This window comes from Anolis sagrei, chromosome 5 (genome assembly GCF_037176765.1).
Source record: "Anolis sagrei isolate rAnoSag1 chromosome 5, rAnoSag1.mat, whole genome shotgun sequence".
Classification (NCBI taxonomy): Eukaryota; Metazoa; Chordata; class Lepidosauria; order Squamata; family Dactyloidae; genus Anolis; species Anolis sagrei.
The window spans coordinates 52,685,330-52,707,663 of NC_090025.1; the positions used below are offsets into that span (position 1 = coordinate 52,685,330).

The following is a 22,334-nucleotide window of genomic DNA, read 5'->3' on the forward strand; positions in this document are numbered from 1 at the left end:
TGGCCAGCTTCTGGTCAAAGGACATTTAATAGAATGCCAAGTTTGCAAACTTTGTGTATGTGTTTTTTAAATACAATACAACTGTTTAGTTCACTCTTGACACGATAAATAAATAAGTATTTAAAAACTCTAAAATCATAACAGTAAAAAAAAGAACAACACTCAAAAAATCAGGGGAATTCCAGACAAGAAACAATCAGGGCCTGTTAATTATCTCTCAACAAAGGATTCCCACAAACAGTAAGTAGCCAGACCTTGAAACTGCTAGGCCATTAAATGATAATCAAGGTGGCTGATTGAAACATTCACATCTACCTTAAATGGACAAGAGTTCTTTCTCCCACCCTGGACTTTCCACAGATATATAACCCCATTTTCCTAATTTCCAACAGACCTAACAACCTCTGAGGATGCTTGCCATAGATGGAGGTGAAACGTCAGGAGAGAATGCTTCTGGAACATGGCAATTCAGCCCGGAAAACTCACAACTCAGTATTCCCGTCCTTTGCATGACATATCTAGCTTTTTTTTAAAAAAATGTGATACTCAATTTTAAGGATTTTGCAGTGTGTTAACACAATGCATCTCTCTGGACATCTTCACTTTTCCCAGTTGTATTCAAATACAACAGTTTGGGATATGTTTTCTCCCAAGTACAAAGGGCGGATCTGAATGTTAAATATGCAGTTATGTTGGAACATGAGGTTAGACATACAGTCAAAGAAATAATAAACTGTGCAGGAATTTGGAATAAAATAAACAAACCTCTAAAGATATATGTCCCATGGGCTTCAGGGGTTTTAGTGCTGAGAGCAAAGCAGTTGATCTGCTTGTACCAGCGGGTGAAAATGAGCACTTTTCTCTTGCTACAAAATCATCACCAAAAACGGCTTTCAGATACTTAAATTGCAAAAGCTGAAGTTCTGGATACCATAAAGATTGCAATTTGGAATCTTCCTCTTCCCAATTAATTTTGCACACATTTATATACCTTGTAGCCTTTTAATTCCATGCACATAATGATTATTTGAAACATATCATGATAATAATTGTCCCAGATTTAGAAAAGCTCTTTGTGCCCTGGAATAAATGAGAGGCTTCCAAGGAGACAATAAAAGGGGTAGAATAAATTTGGGCAACCTTGTGGTTTCTCCATCATTAAGTTATTCCCCATGGTGATATGGAAGAATCATAGAACAATGGAGTTGGAAGAGACCTCTTGGGCCATCCAGTCCAACCCCCTGCCAAGAAGCAGGAAAATCATATTCAAAGCACTATCCAGTCTCTGCTTAAAAGCCTCCAAACAAGGTGCCTCCACCACACTCCGGAGCAGAGAGTTCCTCTGCTAAACAGCTCTCACGATTAGGAAGATCTTCCTAATGTTCAGGTGGAATCTCCTTCCCTGTAGTTCAAAACCATTGTTCTGCATCCTAGTATTGAGGGAAGCAGAAAACAAGCTATCTTCCTCCTCCCTATGGCTTCCTCTCACATGGCTATCATGTCTCTGTGGAGCCCCTGGTAGCGCAGTGGGTTAAGTGCTGAGCTGCTGAACTTGCTGACCGAAAGGTCACAGGTTCGAATCTGGGAAGCAGGGTGAGCTCCTGCTGTTAGCCCCAGCTTCTGCCAACCTAGCAGTTTGAAAACATGTAAATGTGATCAATAAGTACAGCTCTGGTGGGAAGGTAACAATACTCCATGCAGTCATGCTGGCCACATACATGACCTTGGAGGTTTCTACAGGCAACGTTGACTCTTTGGTTTATAAATGGAGATGAGCATCAACCCCCAAAGTCGGACATGACTGGACTTAATGTCAGGGGAAAACCTTTACCTTTACCTTATCATGTCTCATCTCAGCCTTCTCTTCTGGAGGCTAAACATACTTTAAGCTGCTCCCCATAGGGCTTGTTCTCCAGACCCTTGATCAATTTAGTCACCCTCCTCTGGACACATTCCAGTTTGTCAACATCTCACTTCAGTTGTGGTGCCCAGAATTGGACACAGTACTCCAGGTGTGGTCTGACCAAAACAGAATAGAGGGGTGGCATGACTTCCCTGGATCTAGACCAGGGGTCCTCAAATTAAGGCCCGGGGGCAGGATACGGCCCTCCAAGGTCATTTACCCAGCCCTCGCTCAGGGTCTACCTAAGTCTGAAAAGACTTGAAAGCACACAACAACAACAACAACAACAACAACAACAATCCTATCTCATCAGCCAAAAGCAGGCCCACACTTCTCTTTTAAATAATAATGTTTATATTTGTTTAAATTGTTCTTTATTTTAATTATTGTATTGTTTTAAGTGTTTTTTGCACTACAAATAAGATATGTGCAGTGTGCATAGGAATTCATTTTTTTTCATATTATAATCCGGCCCTCCAACAGTTTGAGGGACTGTGACCTGGCCCTCTATTTTAAAAGTTTGAGGACCCCTGATCTAGACACTAGACTCCTATTGATGCAGGCCAAAATCCCATTGACTTTTTAGTTGCCGCATGACATTGTTGGCTCATGTTCAACTTGTTGTCCACGAGGACTCCAAGATCTTTTTCACACATACTGCTGTTGAGCCAGGCACCCCCTATTCTATATCTTTGCATTTCATTGTTTCTGCCTAAGTGGAGTATTTTGCATATGTCCCTGTTGAACTTCATTTTGTTAGTTTTGGCCCATCTCTCTAATCTGTTCAGTTAGTTTTGAATTCTGCTCCTATCTTCTGGAATATTAGCTATCCCTCCCAATTGGGTGTCAACTGCAAACTTAATGATCATATCTTCTAACCTTTTGTAGGTCACTCCTTATTCTAGGAGCAGTGCCTGAAAAGGTTACTTTTTTGTATTGGAATTCCCAGTCTATTCCAATCATAAAATTTTACTCCGCATAGTAGAATGACCCAAGGAACCAATGTGTTCCATAATCTGAATTTGGAAAAATTACAAGAGAGGTATTTAACAGTTTCTATTTGTTGACACTATAGATAAGAGGAGGAAAAAATTAAGCTTAATGTATTCAAAGCATACTTGGCATCCAACTGAAACATTACATTTGCAAGGCAAGAATTCCCCATAAGGCTCCAGAAAGACGGAGAAAGAAGCTTAGATCTATATGATTTAAAACTATTATCACCTCCCTTGTAAATTTGGGGAGGTTCTTTGGACCTCTTACTTATGATCACATTGTATCCAACATAAATCAGGTAGAAAGTGAGAGTCAAATTATCACATACAGTGCAAAATGGATATAAACAAAGGTGCTGGGAAAGCTTGCTCTGGGGTCAGTTGGGAAGAAAGAGGATATCAGAAAATGAAATGAATTCCATGAAGAACAAAAGTATGATTTAAAGGCTAAAAGAAACCTATTCCAGAAGACTAGGAAACTGGTAGCATAGACAGCTAGAGTTTTGTAGTGAATGGAAGGGATTTCGAATCTCCACTGAAATCAACTGGGTGCTCTGATGTCAATGATGCTGCTAAAATCACTCCGCATTTTAGTCTAACTTTAAAGAATCTATTTTGAGCATAGATATCAGCACCTTGGATTATGTCATTATAACCTGGACTAAAAACCAGATCACATTGACCAACACACTGACAGTGGAGTCATTAGTCTAACAAAATGTACCAAGTTCTTCTGGAAACCTAGGAAGGTCCATTGGCTCAAACCATTGTTTACATTACCTGTGCTGTGTCAGCATGCATGCCTTCATGCCTCCTGTTCATTTATGGCATCCCCATGAAGTTCAAATGGCTTTCTTAAGCAAGTAATACTCAAGAGGCAGTTTTGCCAGTTCTTTCCTCTGAAATGGAGCCCCCAGGTTAAACCGCTGAGCTGCTGAACTTGCCGACCAAAAGGGGTGAGTTCCCTCTGTTAGCCCCAGCTTCTGCTAACCTAGCAATTAGAAAACATGCAAATGTGAGTAGATCAATAGGTACTGCTTCGGTGGGAAGATAATGGTGCTCCATGCAGTCATGCTGGCCACATGATCTTGGAGGCGTCTATGGCTCTTCGGCTTAGAAATGGAGATGAGCCTGGAGTCTGACACAACTAGACTTAATGTCAAGGGGAAATCTTTACCTTTCCTCTGAAATATAGCCTACAGCACTGGTCTTCATTAGACCAACTGAAATAAATGAAGCGTGTTAGCAAAACTTAAGAGAGGTCTATATGTTTTCCAATAGTACTCAGTTTAAATAACAATTGAAAACTGGAGATATGCGAGGTATGAGGAATTTTGGATTTAGCCCTAGTGCAATGGTTCTGTTTAAGTCCAAGGTTCCTTTGTTAGGCTGCCTCACTCACAGTTTGAGAATAGTCACTTTTCTGCCAGGGTGGAGCTTAAGAAAACCCTTCCTGGTTTGGATCAGTAAGTTTGCCTGGGGAAAGAAAGCCATCCTTAGGTAAAGGTAAAGGTTTTCCCCTGACATTAAGTCTAGTTGTGTCCGACTCTGGGGGTTGGTGCTCATCTCCATTTCTAAGCTGAAGAGCCGGCATTGTCCGTAGACACCTTCAAGGTCATGTGGCCGGCATGACTACATGGAGCGCCATTACCTTCCCACTGGAGCAGTACCTATTAATCTACTCACATTTGCATGTTTTCAAACTGCTGGGTTGGCAGAAGCTGAGGCTAACAGCAGGAGCTCAGGCTAACAGCATGAGAAGGTAATCCAGCATCCCCCAAGCTGATAGAAAGTCAGGACATGTTAACGCTAAAGACATTTAAAGCAGCTTGGGTGCGACAGCACACTGACAAAAACATGTTTGTGCCCAAAAAATATGAATAAAAATTCACTTGGTTACTATAGAAGCCACCTGTAATGGCCAGCATAAATATGGTATTTGTGTGCTCCTGAATTTTTGAATTTTCTTCAGACAAAGGTTAGGTTGCAGGGGAGGGCAGAGGAAAAAAGAGGTTGTAGGTTTTGTTTTCCTTTCTATTTTTGTCCCTTCCAGCTGTAATAATTGGTCTTGCTGTTTGCAAAGGGCAGAAAGCTGAACTTTTCCCTGTGCTCTCTTTGCTTTCCTGCCATTTTTTTCTGCCTCTTTAGCTCTCTGCTCCATTTTGACCTTTTATGTCATCTGCTGCCAGCTGAAATTTCCCAGACTGTAACATTCTTTTTCAGCCGTGGGCCCTTCTTACTTACAAACATCCTTTAAAACCTCAGCTTTGTTTTATTCTGCAGCTTCTGAACATCTGCATGTTCTCTCGTTAGAAGTTCATTTGGAATGGGTTCATCTTCCATCCGGTACAGATCACAACGCTGGGATTTATCGATGTAAGAAAAGTAATTGACTTGGCAACTGTGCTTTCTCAAGCATTTCATCAGTGACTGTTTTGGCTTCTTGCTTAATGCATCAGATATACTTAAGGCAGTCTTTTGGAAGATGTTATATGTTATCTATGATCTGCTGAAGGTTCTCCTGCATTAAAAGTTGCTCTGAATGTTTACATTGATACAGTTCAAAAATGCAATTTCATAAATTTGAACTGAGGCTTTTCTTTTGCTACTTCTCATATGCTTCTGCGAAGGCATTTAGAGTGGCTTGTTGGTATTCTTCTGAATGCACACAGAATGATGTTGTCATCAGCATATTGGAGTTCTATAACAGATGTTTTTGTAACCTTGGTTTTGGCTTTCAGTCTGCTGAGGTTAAATAGCTTGCCAACTGTCTGATAGATGATTTCCCATCAACAAGATGAAGTATCATAGCAATGAAGATGGAAAATAAAGTTGGGGCAATAATAATAATAATAATACTAATAATAATAATGTTCAACTGTAATACTGTTTTTAGAGTTTTTACTAATTATCGTAAAAAGTCTACTGATCAAGGATTTATTTTAGTGACTTAAAAATATGTTTCATCTGTTTTTAACTATCTTTGAAAAGTATTTAATGTTTTTTTATCTGCTACTTTTATTTTGATGGCCTTGATGCCATCATACTAAATGCCATGGATTTAGTCATACTGATTTCTGTGAGTCAGGCTCCAAAATGGTGAAAAAATTAAACTGAAGAAGTATTGCTTCTTAACTGGAGTTAAGTTTGTATTATATCCAAGGCATAGGTCTGCCACGGGGCTCCTGGAGAAGATCTTGCAATATCTTTTGTCCCTCACTGACAGCAGAAAAGTTCCCTAAGAGCCTCCTCTAGAGAGGGCCCAGCTGGGAACTTGCTTTCCCAGCAGCACTTGCATGGGTGTTGTGACTCAGCTGGAATCAGAGAGTGTTTCTGATGAGGATGATGGGATTCAGGTTCACAGTTTGGTTCAAAATGTCCCTATTATAGACAGTGAAGAAATGCCTGTTATAGACAGTGAAGAAATGTAGTTTCCCACAGTAAGGCATGAGAGTGTTGATACTGAAAATAGCCAGGTGCAGTTTGACTCAGAGAAGGAAGATAGCTCTCAGCCTGGTTCTCAGCCTGATAATGAGCAAGCAGGGAAACAGGCTAACGAACAGACTGGCCTTGACGATATGGGGACTTTAGATCGGGCTGACCAGTTGGAATTCCGAATTCGAAGGAGTGAAAGAATAGCTAACAAGAGGGAGGCTAGAGGCCAGAGAAACACCTTCATGTTTTGCAAAGGGTATTAAGCTGTGTGTTTGAGGCCAGATCTTTGTCAAAGCAACTTCGTGTTTACCTAAAGAGCTTGCCTAAACTAAGCTGGATTATCTTGCAGTTTTGTTTGTTCATGGTTCCAGGACTTTGTCATGTTCTCTTGGATTTTGCTTTGCTGATGCCTTTTTGGATTAAGCTTCAAGTCTTATGTTTTATTGCTCCTTTGGAACATTAACCTTTGCTTTTAATAACTTTTTACTTTTTATTTTTAATAAACCATAAAGACTACTGGTTGTGTGCGGTTTGGTGTTCTTCAGCAAGGTGAATCTACTCTGAGGTGCAACAATGGGGCTCTGAGTTCCTCTCAGAGCATGATAGGAGTTGAAGTTTCTCTCTCTCTCTGTTTCTCAGCCTGGTTGTGTCCATGCTCTGATTGGCTGAGAATAGACACAACTGGCAACTACAATTTCCAGAAACATCTCTTGTGGTTTCATGCAGATTGGCCTTTAGATTTATATTATCTAAAAAATAAATCTAAAAAATCTGTAGATTGATGAATTGTTCTGAATCTTGGTAGGCCTACAGTTGTAAACAGAGTCTAAAACTGAGGTGGGTTTCATGCAGATTGGCCTTAAAATAACTGAGGATTGAGCCTTTAAAGTTTCCCATTGTAACCAATGGGCTGAATCTTTGCTGAATGACATTAGCAACACTCCTCCCAATTAGAGTAACTTCCCAGAAAACAGAATGAGGTGTTAACTGAAAATGGACCCTGAAATGGCATGCCTTTTGGCTGAATTGCACAAGCCTAGTATTCAGTTAATGAAGGTTACTATATGAGTCTGTACAACCTATTTTGTGACTGTATCCTGATAATTCCAGCTATCATCCTTCATTCATTCCAGCCTTCATAAACTCTGAGTAGTTACTGATACCAGTCATTTCAATCCATGAGAAAATCCAATGTGCAAGGCAAGGAAATTTGTCTTTGATTTTGCCCTACTGCACTTTGACCATTTATTGCATTTTTTTTTTACCTTTATCAAAGCACGGACACCAGTTGTTTGGATCTTTTCCCAATTGGACTCTTTCTGCCAAGAGAAGAACGTATTTAACCTTCATTTCCCTGTAATCATGAAAACCTCTGGGGGCTTATGGGTCTGCGTTGCAAGAAAACAGTAATTAATCCCTTGCCTTAAAAGTCTGTCTTGGTTAATGAGCATCCTGTTTTTTCATTGTCCCCAAAGACTTTTTTTTTGCTTCTTTTAAGTGCAACGTAAAGGAAATCTTTTAAAACACATGATATTTCTCTACCCTTGCCCTGTAATGACCAAGTATACTTGGACATCATCTTTATTTTCCATTGCACATGGAATCTGTGCCAGTGATGCAAGCCATAGATGAAGGCAATGGCAAATTTCCTGCAAACAGATATTGCCAAGAAACCTTATCATAGGCTGCTGTAAGTTTTCCAGGGTGTATGGCCATGTTCCAGAAGCATTCTCTCCTGACGTTTCACCCACATCTCCTCAGAGATTGTGAGACCTGTTGGAAACTAGGCAAGTGGGGTTTATATATCTATAGAATGTCCGGGGTGGGAGAAAGAACTCTTATCTGTTTGTGGATTTCAATGGCTTCCACGGGCCCTTTCACACAGCCATATAACCCAGAATATCAAGGCATAAAATCTCTTAATATCTGGTTTGAACTGGGTTATCTGAGTCCACACTCAGATAATGTGGGATTTTCTGCCTTGATATTCTGGGATATAGGGCTGTGTGGAAGGACCCTCAGTGTAGTCTGACATGGTGGTTGTTGGAGTGGTCCAGCATTTTTGTGTTCTCAAATAATATGCTGTGTCCAGGTTGATTCATCAGGTGCTCTGCTATGGCTGACTTCTCTGGTTGAATTAGTCTGCAGTGCCCTTCAAGTTCCTTGATTTGTCTTTGGGCATTGCTGCGTTTGGTGGTCCCTATGTATACTTGTCCACAGCTGCATGGTATATGGTAGACTCCTGCAGAGGTAAGAGGATTCCCCCAAGCAGGAAGCAGCCAGGCTTTGAAGCTGCAAGGCTATTCAATGGTAATCAAGGTGATCAAGTGCAACATTAACACTTGCCTCAAACAGATAAGAGTTCTTTCTCCCACCCTGGACCATCCACAGATATATAAACCCCACTTGCCTAGTTTCCAAAAGAACTCACAACCTCTGATGATGCCTGCCACAGATGTGGGTGAAACATCAGGAGAGAATGCTTCTGGAACATGGCCATACAGCCCAGAAAACTCACAGTAACTCAGTGGTTCCGGCCATGAAAGCCTTCGACAACACAACCTTATGACAGGCTTGCTTAGGATGGAGTTGACCTGAAGGCACACACAGCAATAGTAAAAGAGTTTTTTGGATATCTCGGATTGGAGAGATATGAGGGATCACCACTGAAAAGACAAGTATTTGCAACCAGAATCTGCATGTAAATAAAATTTGAAGAGTATGTCTGGTCATGGATTGTATTTACAGTCAACCCCATTTTCTCAGCTGGAACTACACTGACAATAATTTGATTTATTGCTATGGAGTCAAGTGTAATGGTCCTTCAGTATCCACTGGGATTTGGTTCTAGGACCACCCACATCTGTGGATGTTGAAGTCCCATGATATACAATGGCATATATTCCCAGCATTGTGCAGGTTTCATTGGGACCGTTGGAGCTCCTGGTGGCGCAATGCGTTAAACCCTTGTGCTGGCATAATTGAAGACTGACAGGTCGGAGGTTCAAATTCTGGGAGAGCGTGGATGAGCTCCCCCTGTCAGCTCCAGCTCCCCATGCGGGGACATGAGACAAGCCTCCCAAAAGGATAGTAAAACATCAAAATGTCAGTACGTCAAACCAAATCCTTCTGGCGGGAGATTCATAAAAAGATGGAATTAATTTTACAAATAAAATTTGATTTCAAGCCGGAGTATTTCCTATTGGGCTTAACTGACTTTGAAATGGAAACTAATACAAATAAAAAAAATTTACCTTATAACAGCAGTCAGGATTAAACTTGCACAATTATGGAAAACAAATAAAATGCCAACTATAGAAAACTGGTTACTGAAGAGCTGGGATATAATGAATATGGATTTACTCACACAAAGACTAACAGACAATAACACAGGGAGACAAAAAACGAATTGGGAAAAATTCATAGTCTTTATTAGGAATGAGAACCCAGAAATATATCTGCAAGAACAATAAGAAACCTCAAAGACCAGCGGCAGAAAGAAATTAGAAGGCAAAACTAGAAAAATGGAAGAAAAAGAATGGACAATACAACAGGAGAAAACCTGGAAGCCATCTTATCTTCCTTCTATATTTTATTCCCCCCTCCCCGCCCATTTCTTTTTTCTCTCTCCCTTCCTCTTTCCCTTTCTTGTCTTTCCATATCCCTATTTTCCTATTCCATTTCCTACTGTCCTAATACAAAATGTCCCCACACTTTCATTGTAATTCTAATATATATTTTCTTTCTTTCTTTTTCTCTCCTTTTCTTTTTTCCTCTCCTTTGTTTTTCACACTCCAAGTTATTGGAGTTTAATTTTATATGCAAGGAAAAAATCAATAAAAAATATTTTTTATGAGTCCCCAGCTTCCAGGGGAAGCCAGTCCAGTTGAAAAAAGCACCAACCTGCTACTAGCTGCCAGGCTGGGGGAGCAAAAGCTCAACCAGGGGGTGTTTAGCTGGACGGTTCTCCGAAGCACTTCAGAGATCCGTGGCGACCGCCATCTTGCCGCTACCGGAAACAAATAGAGGATATATTACAGATAAAAATCAAATTAAAACCGGAGGCCTTTTTATTGGGATTAACAGACATTAAAATGAACAGGAACACAGACAAACTTTTCTTTTACATGACAACAGCGGCAAGAATTATCCTTGCCAGAGTGTGGAAAACAAAAGAGATACCCACAAAGGAACAATGGAATATGAAAGTTATGGATATACTAAGCATGGATAAGCTCACCGAAAGATTGGCACAAAATGATGAAACATATCAAAAAACGGACTGGACGAAATTCCTAGACTATATTAAAAAAGAAAACAAGGAGATCTATATTAGTAAACTCTAATAAACGCTCAGAGGTAATATTCAAGAAAGAAAACGGAGACATGAGAGGAAAACTCAAGAAAAGAGGTGAGGAGAAAGGAAGAGAAGGAATTTAATACAAATGATTAAATTACCATCAGCTTGGGAGGAACTGGAGGTCCACGTAGGTGTTAAGGTTTTGTGTTTGGTCCGGGTTATAGACCACTTGTGTGTTTTTTGTTCTTTTTTTTTCTTTTTTTTTTCTCTCCCCCTTTTCTTCTCCCCTCCCTTATCTTGCTAGCCTAAGCTAAAGATCTGTGAAGAAAAGTACTTGTTAAGTGAAAGAATACACACAAACAGGCTAGTGCTCCAACTATCTTTATTGTCGGTGTACGTACTTGTGTCTGTATTTGTATCTGTATCGTTGAATGTACAATGTTTAATGTGGTTGTATATGTGTGGGTAAATGTTCATTTTAGACTGAAAATCAATAAAAATTAAAAAAAATATTTTTTTAAAATGTCAGGACGTCCCCTGGGCAACATCCTTGCAGACAGCCAATTCTCTCACAACGGAAGTGACTTGCAGTTTCTCAAGTCACTCCTGACACGAAAAAAAATTGGGGCTGCTGCCCACCTTCTTTCTCCCTTCTCCAGCGTTGGGAAAGTTCATCTCACGTCTGCATGGCAGCAATCTTTGGGCAAACTCTCTTTGTGGCTCCTTCCTGCGTTTCCCTCATGCACCTTCTCTCTCTCTTCTTTCTTTCTTTCTTTCTTTCTTTCTTTCTTTCTTTTTCTTTTGCTTTCCCTCTTAGACTTTCTCACTCTTCTTCCTTTTGTTTCTCTTTTTACTTCTCCCTCCCTTTCTTCATCCCTTCTTCTCTTTTTTCTCTTCCCTTTTTTCTCTCCCGTCTCCTTTTATTTCTTTTTCTTCCCTCTCTATCTCCCTTTCTTTTCTTTTTCCTTTCTCTTCTTTTTCTCCTTCCTTCCTTTCCCTCACACATATGCCACTTAGCTACTTCATTTCCTTTCTTTCTTAGTGACATCACAAATGGCCACAGGGTTAGGGTTAGCAACAACTAATCTGGGTTGCTGTGAGTTTTCCAGGCTGTATGGCCATGTCCCAGAAGCATTCTCTCCTGACATTTCACCCACATCTATGGTAGGCATCCTCAGAGGTTTCAAACTCAAATTTCAGATTCAAACTGCATTATAGGGCAGTACAGATCCAGCCTATGGGCCCTTTCAAACAGGCCCTATGTCCCAGGATCTGACCCCAGGTTTTCTGTTTATCCCAGATTAACTGACAGTGTGGACTCATATAATCCAGTTTAAAGCAGAAAACCTGGGATCAGTTCCTGGGACATGGGGCATGTTTGTAAGGACCCTTAGACTGGATCTGTACTGCCCTATAATGGAGTTTGAATCAGTGTACACCCATATAACATAGTCCAGTACAGTTAAACTGCATTATATTGGTCTATACCAATGTTTCTCAACCTGGGGTCAAAAACTGGGGGTGGGGGGAAGGGGTGTCGCAAGGTGGTATCAGAGGGGATGCCAAAGACTGTAAGAAAACACATTATTTTCTGTTGGCCATGGGGGTTCTGTGTGGGAAGTTTGACCTAATTCAATCCTTGGTGGGGTTCAGAATGCTCTTTGATTGTAGGTGAACTACAGTTAGGAAGTAGCAACTGCCAAATGTCAAGGTCTAATCTCCCCAAACTCCACCAGTGTTCACATTTGAGCATATTGAGTAGTTGTGCCAAGTTTAGTCCAGATCCATCATTGTTGGAGTTCACAGTGTTCTCTGGATGTAGGTGACCTATAACTCCAGAACTCAAGGTCAATGCCTACCAAACCCTTCTAGTATTTTCTGTTGGTCATGGGAGTTCTGTGTGCCAGGTTTGGTTCAATTCTTTCATTGGTGGAGTTCAGAATGTTCTTTGGTTGTAGGTGAACTATAAATCCCAGCAACTACAACTCCCAAATGACAAAAATAAGTCCCCCCTTGAATCCCATCAGTATTCAAATTTGGGTTTGTTGGGTATTGGTGCCAAATTTGGCCAAGTGAATGAAAATACACCCTGCATATCAGATATTTACATGACGATTCATAACAGTAGCAAAATTACAGTTAGGAAGTAGCAACAAAAATAATTATATGGTTCGGGTTGACCACAACATGAGGAATTGTATTAAGGGGTTGCGCCATGGGTAAGGTTGAGAACCACTGGTCTACACTGAGCATATAATGCAGATTCAAACTGGATTTATAAGATTGTACAGATCCAGCTGAAGGGCCCTTCCAGACAGCCCCTATGTCCCAGAATCTGATCCCAAGTTTTCTTTTTATCCCAGACTATCTGGCAGTGCGGAGTCATATAATCCGGTTTAAAGCAGAAAACCTGGAATCAGAACCTGATATACAGGGCCTTAGACTGGAGCTATACTGCCCTATAATGCAGTGTAGACCCATGTAAAGTAGCCCGGTGCAGTTAAACTGCATTATATCGGTCTACACTGACCATATAATGCAGATTCAAACTGCATTGGAGGGCAGCCTTTGTGACCTGTTTGCTTTCCTCTGATTAATTTCCAGGTGAGTGTGCAGAAAAATAAATGAGCTTTCCCTGCATACATTCAGATAACTGACTCTTCAAACAAAGGGTTCATCTACACTGCAAAATTAACGCAGTTTGACAACACTTGAACGTCTATGGCTCAATGCTCTGGAATATGGGGAATTGTAGTATCGAACTTAGTACAGACGAGGTTAAGGACTATGTAAAACTGCAAATCCCAGAATTCCATGAGTCACAGGTGCCAAACGGCGTTAAGAGGCAGTGTAGATGCGCCTCCCGTCCTGCTTTTTCCCATCCATTTAACAAACCCTCTCCCTCCCCACCGCTTGCTTAGAATCTCCACCTCGGCTCCTGATTGGACGCCAGCGTCCGGGCCTCGCTGGTGATTGGTTACGGCGCAGTGACACTCAGGAGGCGCCGCGGAATGCGGGGGCGGATTGGCGTCAGGAGCTGCTGACTGTCGCCGCTACCTTTCTCCTCGTTGTCCTTCTTCTCCTTCCGTCTCAATAGCCTTTCGGGCGGTGAGGCTCCGAGCAGGGAAGGCGCGATGGTGAGTGATGGAGAAGGAGGGGCGCTTTCCCCTCCACCGAAACAAACAAACCAGGGACAGAGCGGTGAAGGAGATCAGAAAGGGAGAGATGCGCGCTTTGGTGGAAGATGGAGACAGCGGCGAATGGGAGCGAGGAAAGGCCCCCGAGGGAACAGAGAGAGGGAGAGGATGCGACGGGGAGGGATGCATCTTCACCTTAGATTGAATGCAGTTTGGCACCGCTTTAACAGCTAAATGCTACGGAATCGTTGGGCTTGTAGTCTTGTACGCCCTGTAGCCTTCACTGGCATAGAGTGCCTCAATGAACTAAAACTCCCACGGTGCCAAACCGAATTAAATCTACAGTGTAGACGCACACTCAGAAGTCTAGGATGAATGCAGTTTGGCACCCTTCATTTCCCAGTGCTGTGGGATTTGTAGTTTGTCAAGGCACCAGCAGGGAAGGCTCGAGACCTTGTGAAACTTCATCTCCCAGGTAAATAGTTATGGGAGTCTGGGGTTTGTAGTTTGTCAAGGCACTGGCAGAGAAGGCTCAAGACCTTGTGAAACTGCATCTCCCAGGAAAGCATAGCTGTGGGAGCTTGGGATTTGTAGCTTGTCAAGGCAGAGTCAGAGAAGGCTCAAGACCTTGTGAAACTGCATCTCCCAGGAAAGCATAGCTGTGGGAGCTTGGGAATTGTGGTTTGTCAAGGCAGTGTCGGAGAAGGCTCAAGACCTTGTGAAACTACATCTCCCAGGAATGCATATCTGTGGGAGCCTGGGATTTGTAGCTTGTCAAGGCAGCATCAGAGAAGGCTCAAGACCTTGTGAAACTGCATCTCCCAGGAATGCAGTTTTGGGAGTCTGGGATTTGTAGTTTGTCAAGGCACTGGCGAAGAAGGCTTAAAACCTTATGAAACTGCATCTCCCAGGAATTCATAGCAAGGGGCGTCATTCTGCAGTGTAAATGCACCCTTAGCAACTGGATGACAGCCTTGTTGGGAGAAACTAAGGGTGCATCTATATTGTGGAATTAATGCAGTTTGGTGCCACCTGAGTTGTCATTGCTCATTGGTATGGAATCAAGGGAGCTGTAGTTTTAGAAGGCGTTCAGCTTTCTCTGCCAAAGAGTGCTGGCCTCACCAAACCCCTGTGATGCCATAGCATTGAACCATGGCAGTTCAAATGATGTCAACAGTGTTGAAGCACCGCCTTTGTTGTTGTTGTTGTTATTGTTATTGTTGTTATGTTTGTTTATACCCCACTTTTTCTCCCCACAAGGAGACTCAGAGTGGCTCTGTTGTCATTTCTTCATTTATTTAGAAGCTCTTTCCGTCTTCTTTCCTCTTGTTTCTTTTCCGACAGTACGGCTTTGTCAACCACGCCTTGGAGCTGCTGGTGATCCGGAACTATGGCCCCGAAGTCTGGGAGGATATCAAGTAAGTCAGCCTTTCACCTGCCGGGCACTTGGCCTTGCTTCTCTTTGCCTCTCTTTTGGTCCTTGAAGGGCTTTCCTCCAAACACTTTCCTTCCTTCCTCCCTTCTTCTCCCGCCTTCCCCTTTATTTAGCCTCTAGCTCGGTTCTCATGCCCTCTGAGTGAGACCTCTTCCCATGGTCAAAGGAGAGGGAAAGAGAGACTGCAAGCTTCTTTTCTGCGGCGTTGCTGTGAGTTTTCCGGGATGTATGGCCATGTTCCAGAAGCATTCTTTCCTGATGTTTCGCCTGCATCTATGGCAGGCATCCTCAGAGGTTGTGAGGTTTGTCAAAGTCTTTCATGGCCAGAATCACAGGGTTGTTGTGAGTTTTCTGAGCTGTATGGCCATGTTTGAGAAGCATTCTCTCCTGACATTTCGCTTGCATCTATGGCCGAAGTTGTAAGGTCTGTTGGAAACTAGGAAAATTGGGTTTATATATCTGTGGAATGTCTGGGGTGGGAGAAAGAAATCTCATTTGTTTGAGGCAGGTGTGAATGATACTGCCTGGGAGCACACAACCTCTCTATTACTCCAGCTTCGCTGGCTGCCGGTCTGCTTCCGAGCACAATTCAAAGTGGTTTTAACCTTTAAAGCCCTAAATGGTTCTGGCCCAGTTTACCTGTCTGAATGTATCTCCTGTTATGAACCATCATGAAATCTAAGATCATCTGGAGAGGCCCTTCTCTCGATCCCACTGCCATCGCAAATGTGATTTGTGGGGACGAGGGACAGGGCCTTCTCAGCAGTGGCCCCCTGTCTGTGGAATTCTTTCCCCAGGGATATCAGATTAGCCACCTCCCTCTTGTCTTTCAGAAGGAAACACAAGACTTGGCTATGGGACCAAGCCATTGACCATTGAATAACAGCAAGCGAGAAAAAGATTTATGCGACAATGAATTGACTTGGACCCGGTTTTGGATTGTAATTGGCTTGTTTAATTAATTACTTTTGGATTAACAGTTTTAATGTTTTCATTGTATTTGTTGAATGTTTATGTGAAAGCACCAATCATGCTTGCTGTGAGGCCGGCCTGAGTCCCCCTTCGGGGGTGAGAAGGGTGGGTTATAAATGCAGGAAATCGATCAATCAATAAATAAATATAATAAATAATTATAATAACTTTATTTTTGTATCCTGCCACCATCTCCCCAAAGGGACTCGGAGTGGCTTACATGGGGAGTAAGAAGCCAGACCTTGAAACTGCTAGGGCATTAAATGCTAATCAAAGATGCCCATTGCAACATTCACACCTACCTCCAACAGACCCCAGAGTTGTTTCTCCCACTCTGGACATTCCACAGATATATAAACCCAATTTTCCTAGTTTCCAACAGACCTCACAACCTCTGAGGATGCCTCCATAGATGCAGGCGAAACGTCAGGAGAGAATGCTTCTGGAACATTCTGGAAAACTCTCAACAACCCAGCTCAGAGGTTTGTTGTTTCTGCTGCTCTAAAGACCCGAACAAAGAGCAATGGATTCAAATTGCAGGGGATAAGAGATGCCACCTAATAATGAATCAAAGCCTTCTGACAGTAAGAGTGGTTTGGCGGTAGAACATGTTCCTGCCTCAAAGTGAGGTGGAGTCCCCTTTGCTGGAGGCTTTTAAGCAGAGACTGGATGGCCATCAGTCAGGAGTGCTTTGATTGCGTGTTCCTGCATAGCAGAAAAGAGGTTGCATTGGATGCCCTTGTGGTCTCTTCCAACTCTAGGATCCAGTGCTTCTCCATCGCGGGCTCTGACTAAACAGCTCAGAAAGTGCCACAGTGGCGTCCTTTTCTGCCCTGGGGAGACGAGCAGAGGGTGCACCAATGCTGCATGCACAATTAATCAAGCATGACACACAACCTTCAACTGCCCAGGCACAATGTTATGGAATCCTGGGAGTTGTAGTTTCACAAGGTATTTGTCTTTTTTGGCCAAGGAATTCCATGTTGCACCTACACTGTAGAATCAATGCAGTTTGACACCCCTTGGACTGTCACCGTAGCTCAATGCTGTGGAATCCTGAGAGTTGTAGTTGGTTGAGGCAACAGCACTCTTTGGGAGACAATGGGTTAAGACCTTGTGAAAACTATGAGTAAGTTAAAGGTAAAGGTTTCCCCTTAACATTACGTCTAGTCGTGTTTGACACTAGGGGGCTGTGCTCATCTCCATTTCCAAGCCAAGTCGGCATTGTCCATAGACACCTCCAAGGTCATGTGGCTCGCATGACTGCATGGAGCACTGTTACCTTCAGGCAGGAGCGGTACCTATTGATCTACTCACATTTGCATGTTTTTGAGCTGCTAGGTTGTCAGAAACTGAGGCTAACAGCAGGAGCTCAGCCTGCTGTCCGGATTTGAACTGCCAGCCGTTTGGTCCGCAAGTTCAGCAGTTCAGCGGTTTAACCCGCTGTTCCACCGGTGTCTCCAAAACTATGGGTGCATCTATTATCATCATCATCATATTTATTTATACCACACATTTTCTCCCCTCAAGTAGACTCAACGTGGCTTACATTAAAAGTATATTGATACAATTAAAAATCTACAAATAGACAAACATTAAAACAGAATTAAATAAACATTGGTATCATAATTCTACACCACAGAATTAATGCACATTCACATCACTTTGACACAGTGCTATGGAATCATGGGAGTTGTACTTTTGCAAGATCTTTAGCCTTCTCTGCCTAAGAGTGCTGGCGCTTCACCAAACTACAACTCTCAGGATTCCATAGCATTGAGCTATGGTAGTTCAAGGGATCTCAAACTGTGTGAAGTCTACATACAGTGCAGATACACCCAGGAAGTAGATAAGGAGATGGGGTTTCTGTGCTTCCTGCATTTGCTCTCTCTCTCCTCCTCCTCTGCCCTCCCCACCTCAAATGAAAAAGAAGGCCATGGAGTTCCCAATTCCTGAGCTTGGGTCTCCAGGCTAGATGCTTAGAGTCTCATTAACCCAGCCCTCTCTTACTTGGGAATTAATATGGTTTGATACCACTTTAACTGCCTTGGCTCAATGCTATGGATTCCCAATAGTTGTGATTTTTAAGGTCTTTCCCCTTCTCTACCAAAGTCTAAATAACTGCAGCCAGGTTACTCACAGTTGCTGGACCCAGGGAGCATACAACTCCTTTGTTACAGCACCTTCACTGGCTTCCAATTAGTTTCTGAGCCCGATTCAAGTTGCTGGTTTTGACCCTTAAAGCCCTAAACCAGTGGTTCCCTACCTTCCTAATGCCGCAACCCCTTAATACTCATGTTGTAGTGACCCCTAACCATAAAATTATTTTCGTTCCTACTTCATAACTCTAATTTTGCTACTGTTATGAATTGTAATATAAATATCTGATATGCAGGGTATATTTTCATTCACTGGACCAAATTTGACACAAATACCCGATACGATACGCCCAAATTTAAATACTGGTGGGGTTGGGGGGATTGATTTTGTAATTTGGGAGTTGTAGTTGCTATCATTTATAGTTAACCTACAATAATCAACGATGGCATTGAACCAAATTTGGCACACAAAACTCCCATGACCAACAGAAAATATTGGGTTTGGTGGGCACTGGCCTTGAATTTTGGAGTTGTAGTTCACCTACATCCAGAGAGCACTGTGGATTCAAACAATGATGAATCTGGACCAGACTTGGCACAAATACTCAATATGCCCAAATGTGAACACTGGTGGAGTTTGGGGAAAATAGACCTTTACATTTGGGAGTTGTAGTTATTGGGATTTATAGTTCACCTATAATCAAAGAGCATTCTGAACCTCACCAATGATAGAATTGGGCCAAACTTCCCACACAGATCCCCCACGACCAACAGAAAATACTGTGTTTTTTATGGTCTGGTGACTCCTCTGACACCCCCTTGTGACTCCTCCCCACCAAAGGTCCCAACCCCCAGATTGAGAAACACTGCCTTAGAGCCTAGCTAGTTGTAACATAGCAAATCTGTGATCTAAATGACATTTTTACAAAAAACTAGTCATATTAGGCAATGATTTGAGCCTTTGTTTTCTGATGGCCTTTGGCGACCTCTCTGACACTTGTGACCCCTCCCCAGCAGTCCCAACCCCCAGGATGAGAAACACTGCCCTAAATAGTTCAGGTCCAACTTACTTATCTGACCGTATCTCCTCATACCAACCTGCCCACTCCTTATGATCTTCAGGGGAGGCCCTGCTCTTGCTCCCATCGCAATCTCAAATGTGGTTGGCGGCGACAAGGGAGAGGGCTTTCTCGGTGGCCACCCCGAGCCTGTGGAATACCTTCCCCAAATAAATCAAAACAGCTCCCTCCCTTTCTTCCTTTAAGAACCAATTAAAAACTTTCCCGTTTAGACAGGCCTTCAGTGAAGGAAATTCATCTGAAATGCCAGAAAACGCCATCACGTTACTGACTGGAGCAGAGTATAACTCGACATGATGCCACATGAATGTGAATGTATATTGTCTTTGTTTTTAAATTGCCCATTTTAAGATGTTTTATATATATTTATTGTCTTATTGGGTTGGATTTATGTATTTGGATTGTTGTTTGTCTGACATTAATATGTTGTGAGTCACTTTGGGTCCCGTGTTGGAGAAAAGTGGGATAGAAATAAAGATGTATTATTTATTATTATCTTGCTGACACACCAAACTACAGACCCAAGCAATCCATAATAGTGAGCCATGGCAATAAAGTAGGATCAAACTACATTTTACAGTGTAGCTGTACTTTGAATTAGGTATTCATTGAATGGGAAAATAAAATAAGTTGTGGCCCCATTCAGCTTATTATGAATGTTTCTCAGGATCACAGCTATGGAGTAAGACCATAGTTTACTACGCCTAACTAAATGAAGAAACTTGTAGATTTTCTAGAATTCTGTGTAGATGCCAAGTTCCAACCCCCCACCAAAACAAGAAAAAGAAAAAGAAATAAAAAAAAGAAGGAAGGAAGGCGCGTTAAGTGTGAGTCCTCAGTATCATGACCAAATGCTCTCCCGTTTCTATGAGTCTAGAAGGGTTCTGGAGAGTGAGAAACCTTGCTTGCAATTTTATACTTTACTCGGTTCTAAAAGTGTTACCCTGTTCTGTATTATGTACAGAAGTGGGTTATAAATTACAGTAAACAACCTATGAATGTTATGCCTGTAGTCTTGGAGCCAAAGCAGAAGTGGAAACTTTTTAACCCAATGTGTGCTCTTATTGATATAACTATGAGAGTCTGTTTGTAGATCTTTTCATGTGGATTGAGGAACTCCTGTTGGGTCCACGTGCTCCATTATCACCTGACAAGTGTCATATTTCTATAATCTTTAACAAGCACCCAGGCCATTCAGGACAATTTTATACCTCCCTGCTACTTGCGGATACTAATTCAGCTACAACCTACAATGGAGCAAAGTTCTGTGCAGCAGCATACAAAATCCGCCAGGGAATGTTCCAAAAGTCAACTGTGTTCCAAAAGTCAACTGTGTGTCCAGTAATCTTTTTCCCTGAATCTACAATTTGGTGATGGATCTGGGCATTGTATGTTTTTACCCTGTTTCCCCTTCTGCTCCCTCACCCATATTGTGTTTTTAGTAGTTGTATTTATATTTTTAATGTACCAAACATGCCAGGTTTGTATGGAAATGTGACACTATTTCCTGTGCTGGTCAATGACCGAAATAAATGTTTTGATTTGATTTGATATAATCTTTAAACAATTACAACATTCCTTTATTTTATGTGATGAAACTTCCTCTTACATACATAGATGTGTGCTCAAATTTTCCCCACTTTAGTTTTAGCTTCTTTATTTCGTGTCAGGAGCGACTTGAGAAACTGCAAGTTGCTTCTGGTGTGGGAGAATTGGACGTCTTGCAAAGACATTGCCCAGGGGACGCCTGGATGCTTTACCATCCTGTGGGAGGCTTCTCTCATCTCCCCACATGGGAAGCTGGAGCTGACAAACAGTAGCTCACTCCACTCCCCAGATTCGAACCACTGACCTTTCAGTAAGCAGTCCTGCGGGCACAAGGGTTTAACCCATTGTGCCACCCGGGGCTCCGGTTTTAGCTAATCAACCTTGTTTGACTCCATTAATCACACTTGCTTCTTTGCTGCTATATACAAAAGTTAATTTAGCAAAACCCTCACATCCTGTTTTTAACATGATTTTATATCCATCTCTACTAAGCATTTCTTTAACAGTAAACATTGGCATTTGAATATAACATTTCCTTTTTGGTACAGTTGTGTATTCTATATATGCATGCATGCGCTGGACTAGATTTTATAATCTCAGTATTTATTTATTTATTTAGGAGTTTTGTATACCGGTCTTCTCACCTCCATCGAGGGACTCAGGCCGGTTTCCAACATCAATATTACAAACAATCATTAAAAACATCGTATTCCAAATCACATGAAGACATTAAAAAGCAAAATACAGTCATAAAATTACAATGGTCAGTCATCATCATAAAATCAGTATTTTTACTTTCTAGGGTCTAATTGGATCAGTACTTGCACCCATGTGCAGAATGTATAATTCATGTCCGCAAGTAACCAGCTCCCAGATCACGTCAAAGATCAGTACAATTAGAATATCCCAATAGCAGAGCATTGTAAATTTGCTGCAGACCAGACCCGTTGACTGATATAATTTCCCAGTGGCCATCTGAAAACCTGGATGTTCCAACAAGCATTGGAGAAGGACTTATAAATGCCCAGTTCCTAACTCACCAGATAGCACTCTGGTCTCTGCGCTTCTTTCAATCCCCTGGTTGTATACTATGCTGTTTTGCACTATCCCAGATCAGGTACTCTTTATACCCTGACCGTACCCATCTTAGTATCCTGTTTATTGGTTTTTGTTGTGTATTGTTTGAGTAAGTTTTAATGCTGCTGTTTTATACCCTTATGTTTTATTTAATTGTGCTTTATTTGTTTGTTATGCTTTGCTACACTTTATTCTAATTGTGTTTTTAGTTTTTAATGGATTGCTTTGTTCAGTGGACATTTTATCCCATGGGTAACCTGCCCTGAGTCCCTTCATGGAGCGAGAGGCAAGGGATAAAAATAAAGTTGTTGTTGTTGTTATGAGCTCCTGGTGGCACAATGAGTTAAAGCCTTG

General features: G+C 41.9%; 1 protein-coding gene across 3 annotated transcripts in view; it reads left to right on the forward strand.

The window, feature by feature from the left end:
• GUCY1B1 (guanylate cyclase 1 soluble subunit beta 1) overlaps window positions 1–22,334 on the forward strand; it is a 174,688-nt gene that overhangs the window by 77,460 nt on the left and 74,894 nt on the right. The window contains exons 1-2 of one of the 3 annotated variants that reach the window (XM_067468701.1): window positions 13,629–13,770; window positions 15,115–15,188. The exons of 1 other annotated variant lie outside the window; for it this stretch is intronic. In XM_067468701.1, coding sequence (XP_067324802.1) covers window positions 13,768–13,770; window positions 15,115–15,188 — 77 coding nt within the window. In that variant the 5' untranslated portion in view covers window positions 13,629–13,767. Of the gene's footprint in view, window positions 1–13,628; window positions 13,771–15,114; window positions 15,189–22,334 lie in introns of those variants that run through there. One more of the 3 variants, XM_060778796.2, reaches the window with a different exon arrangement.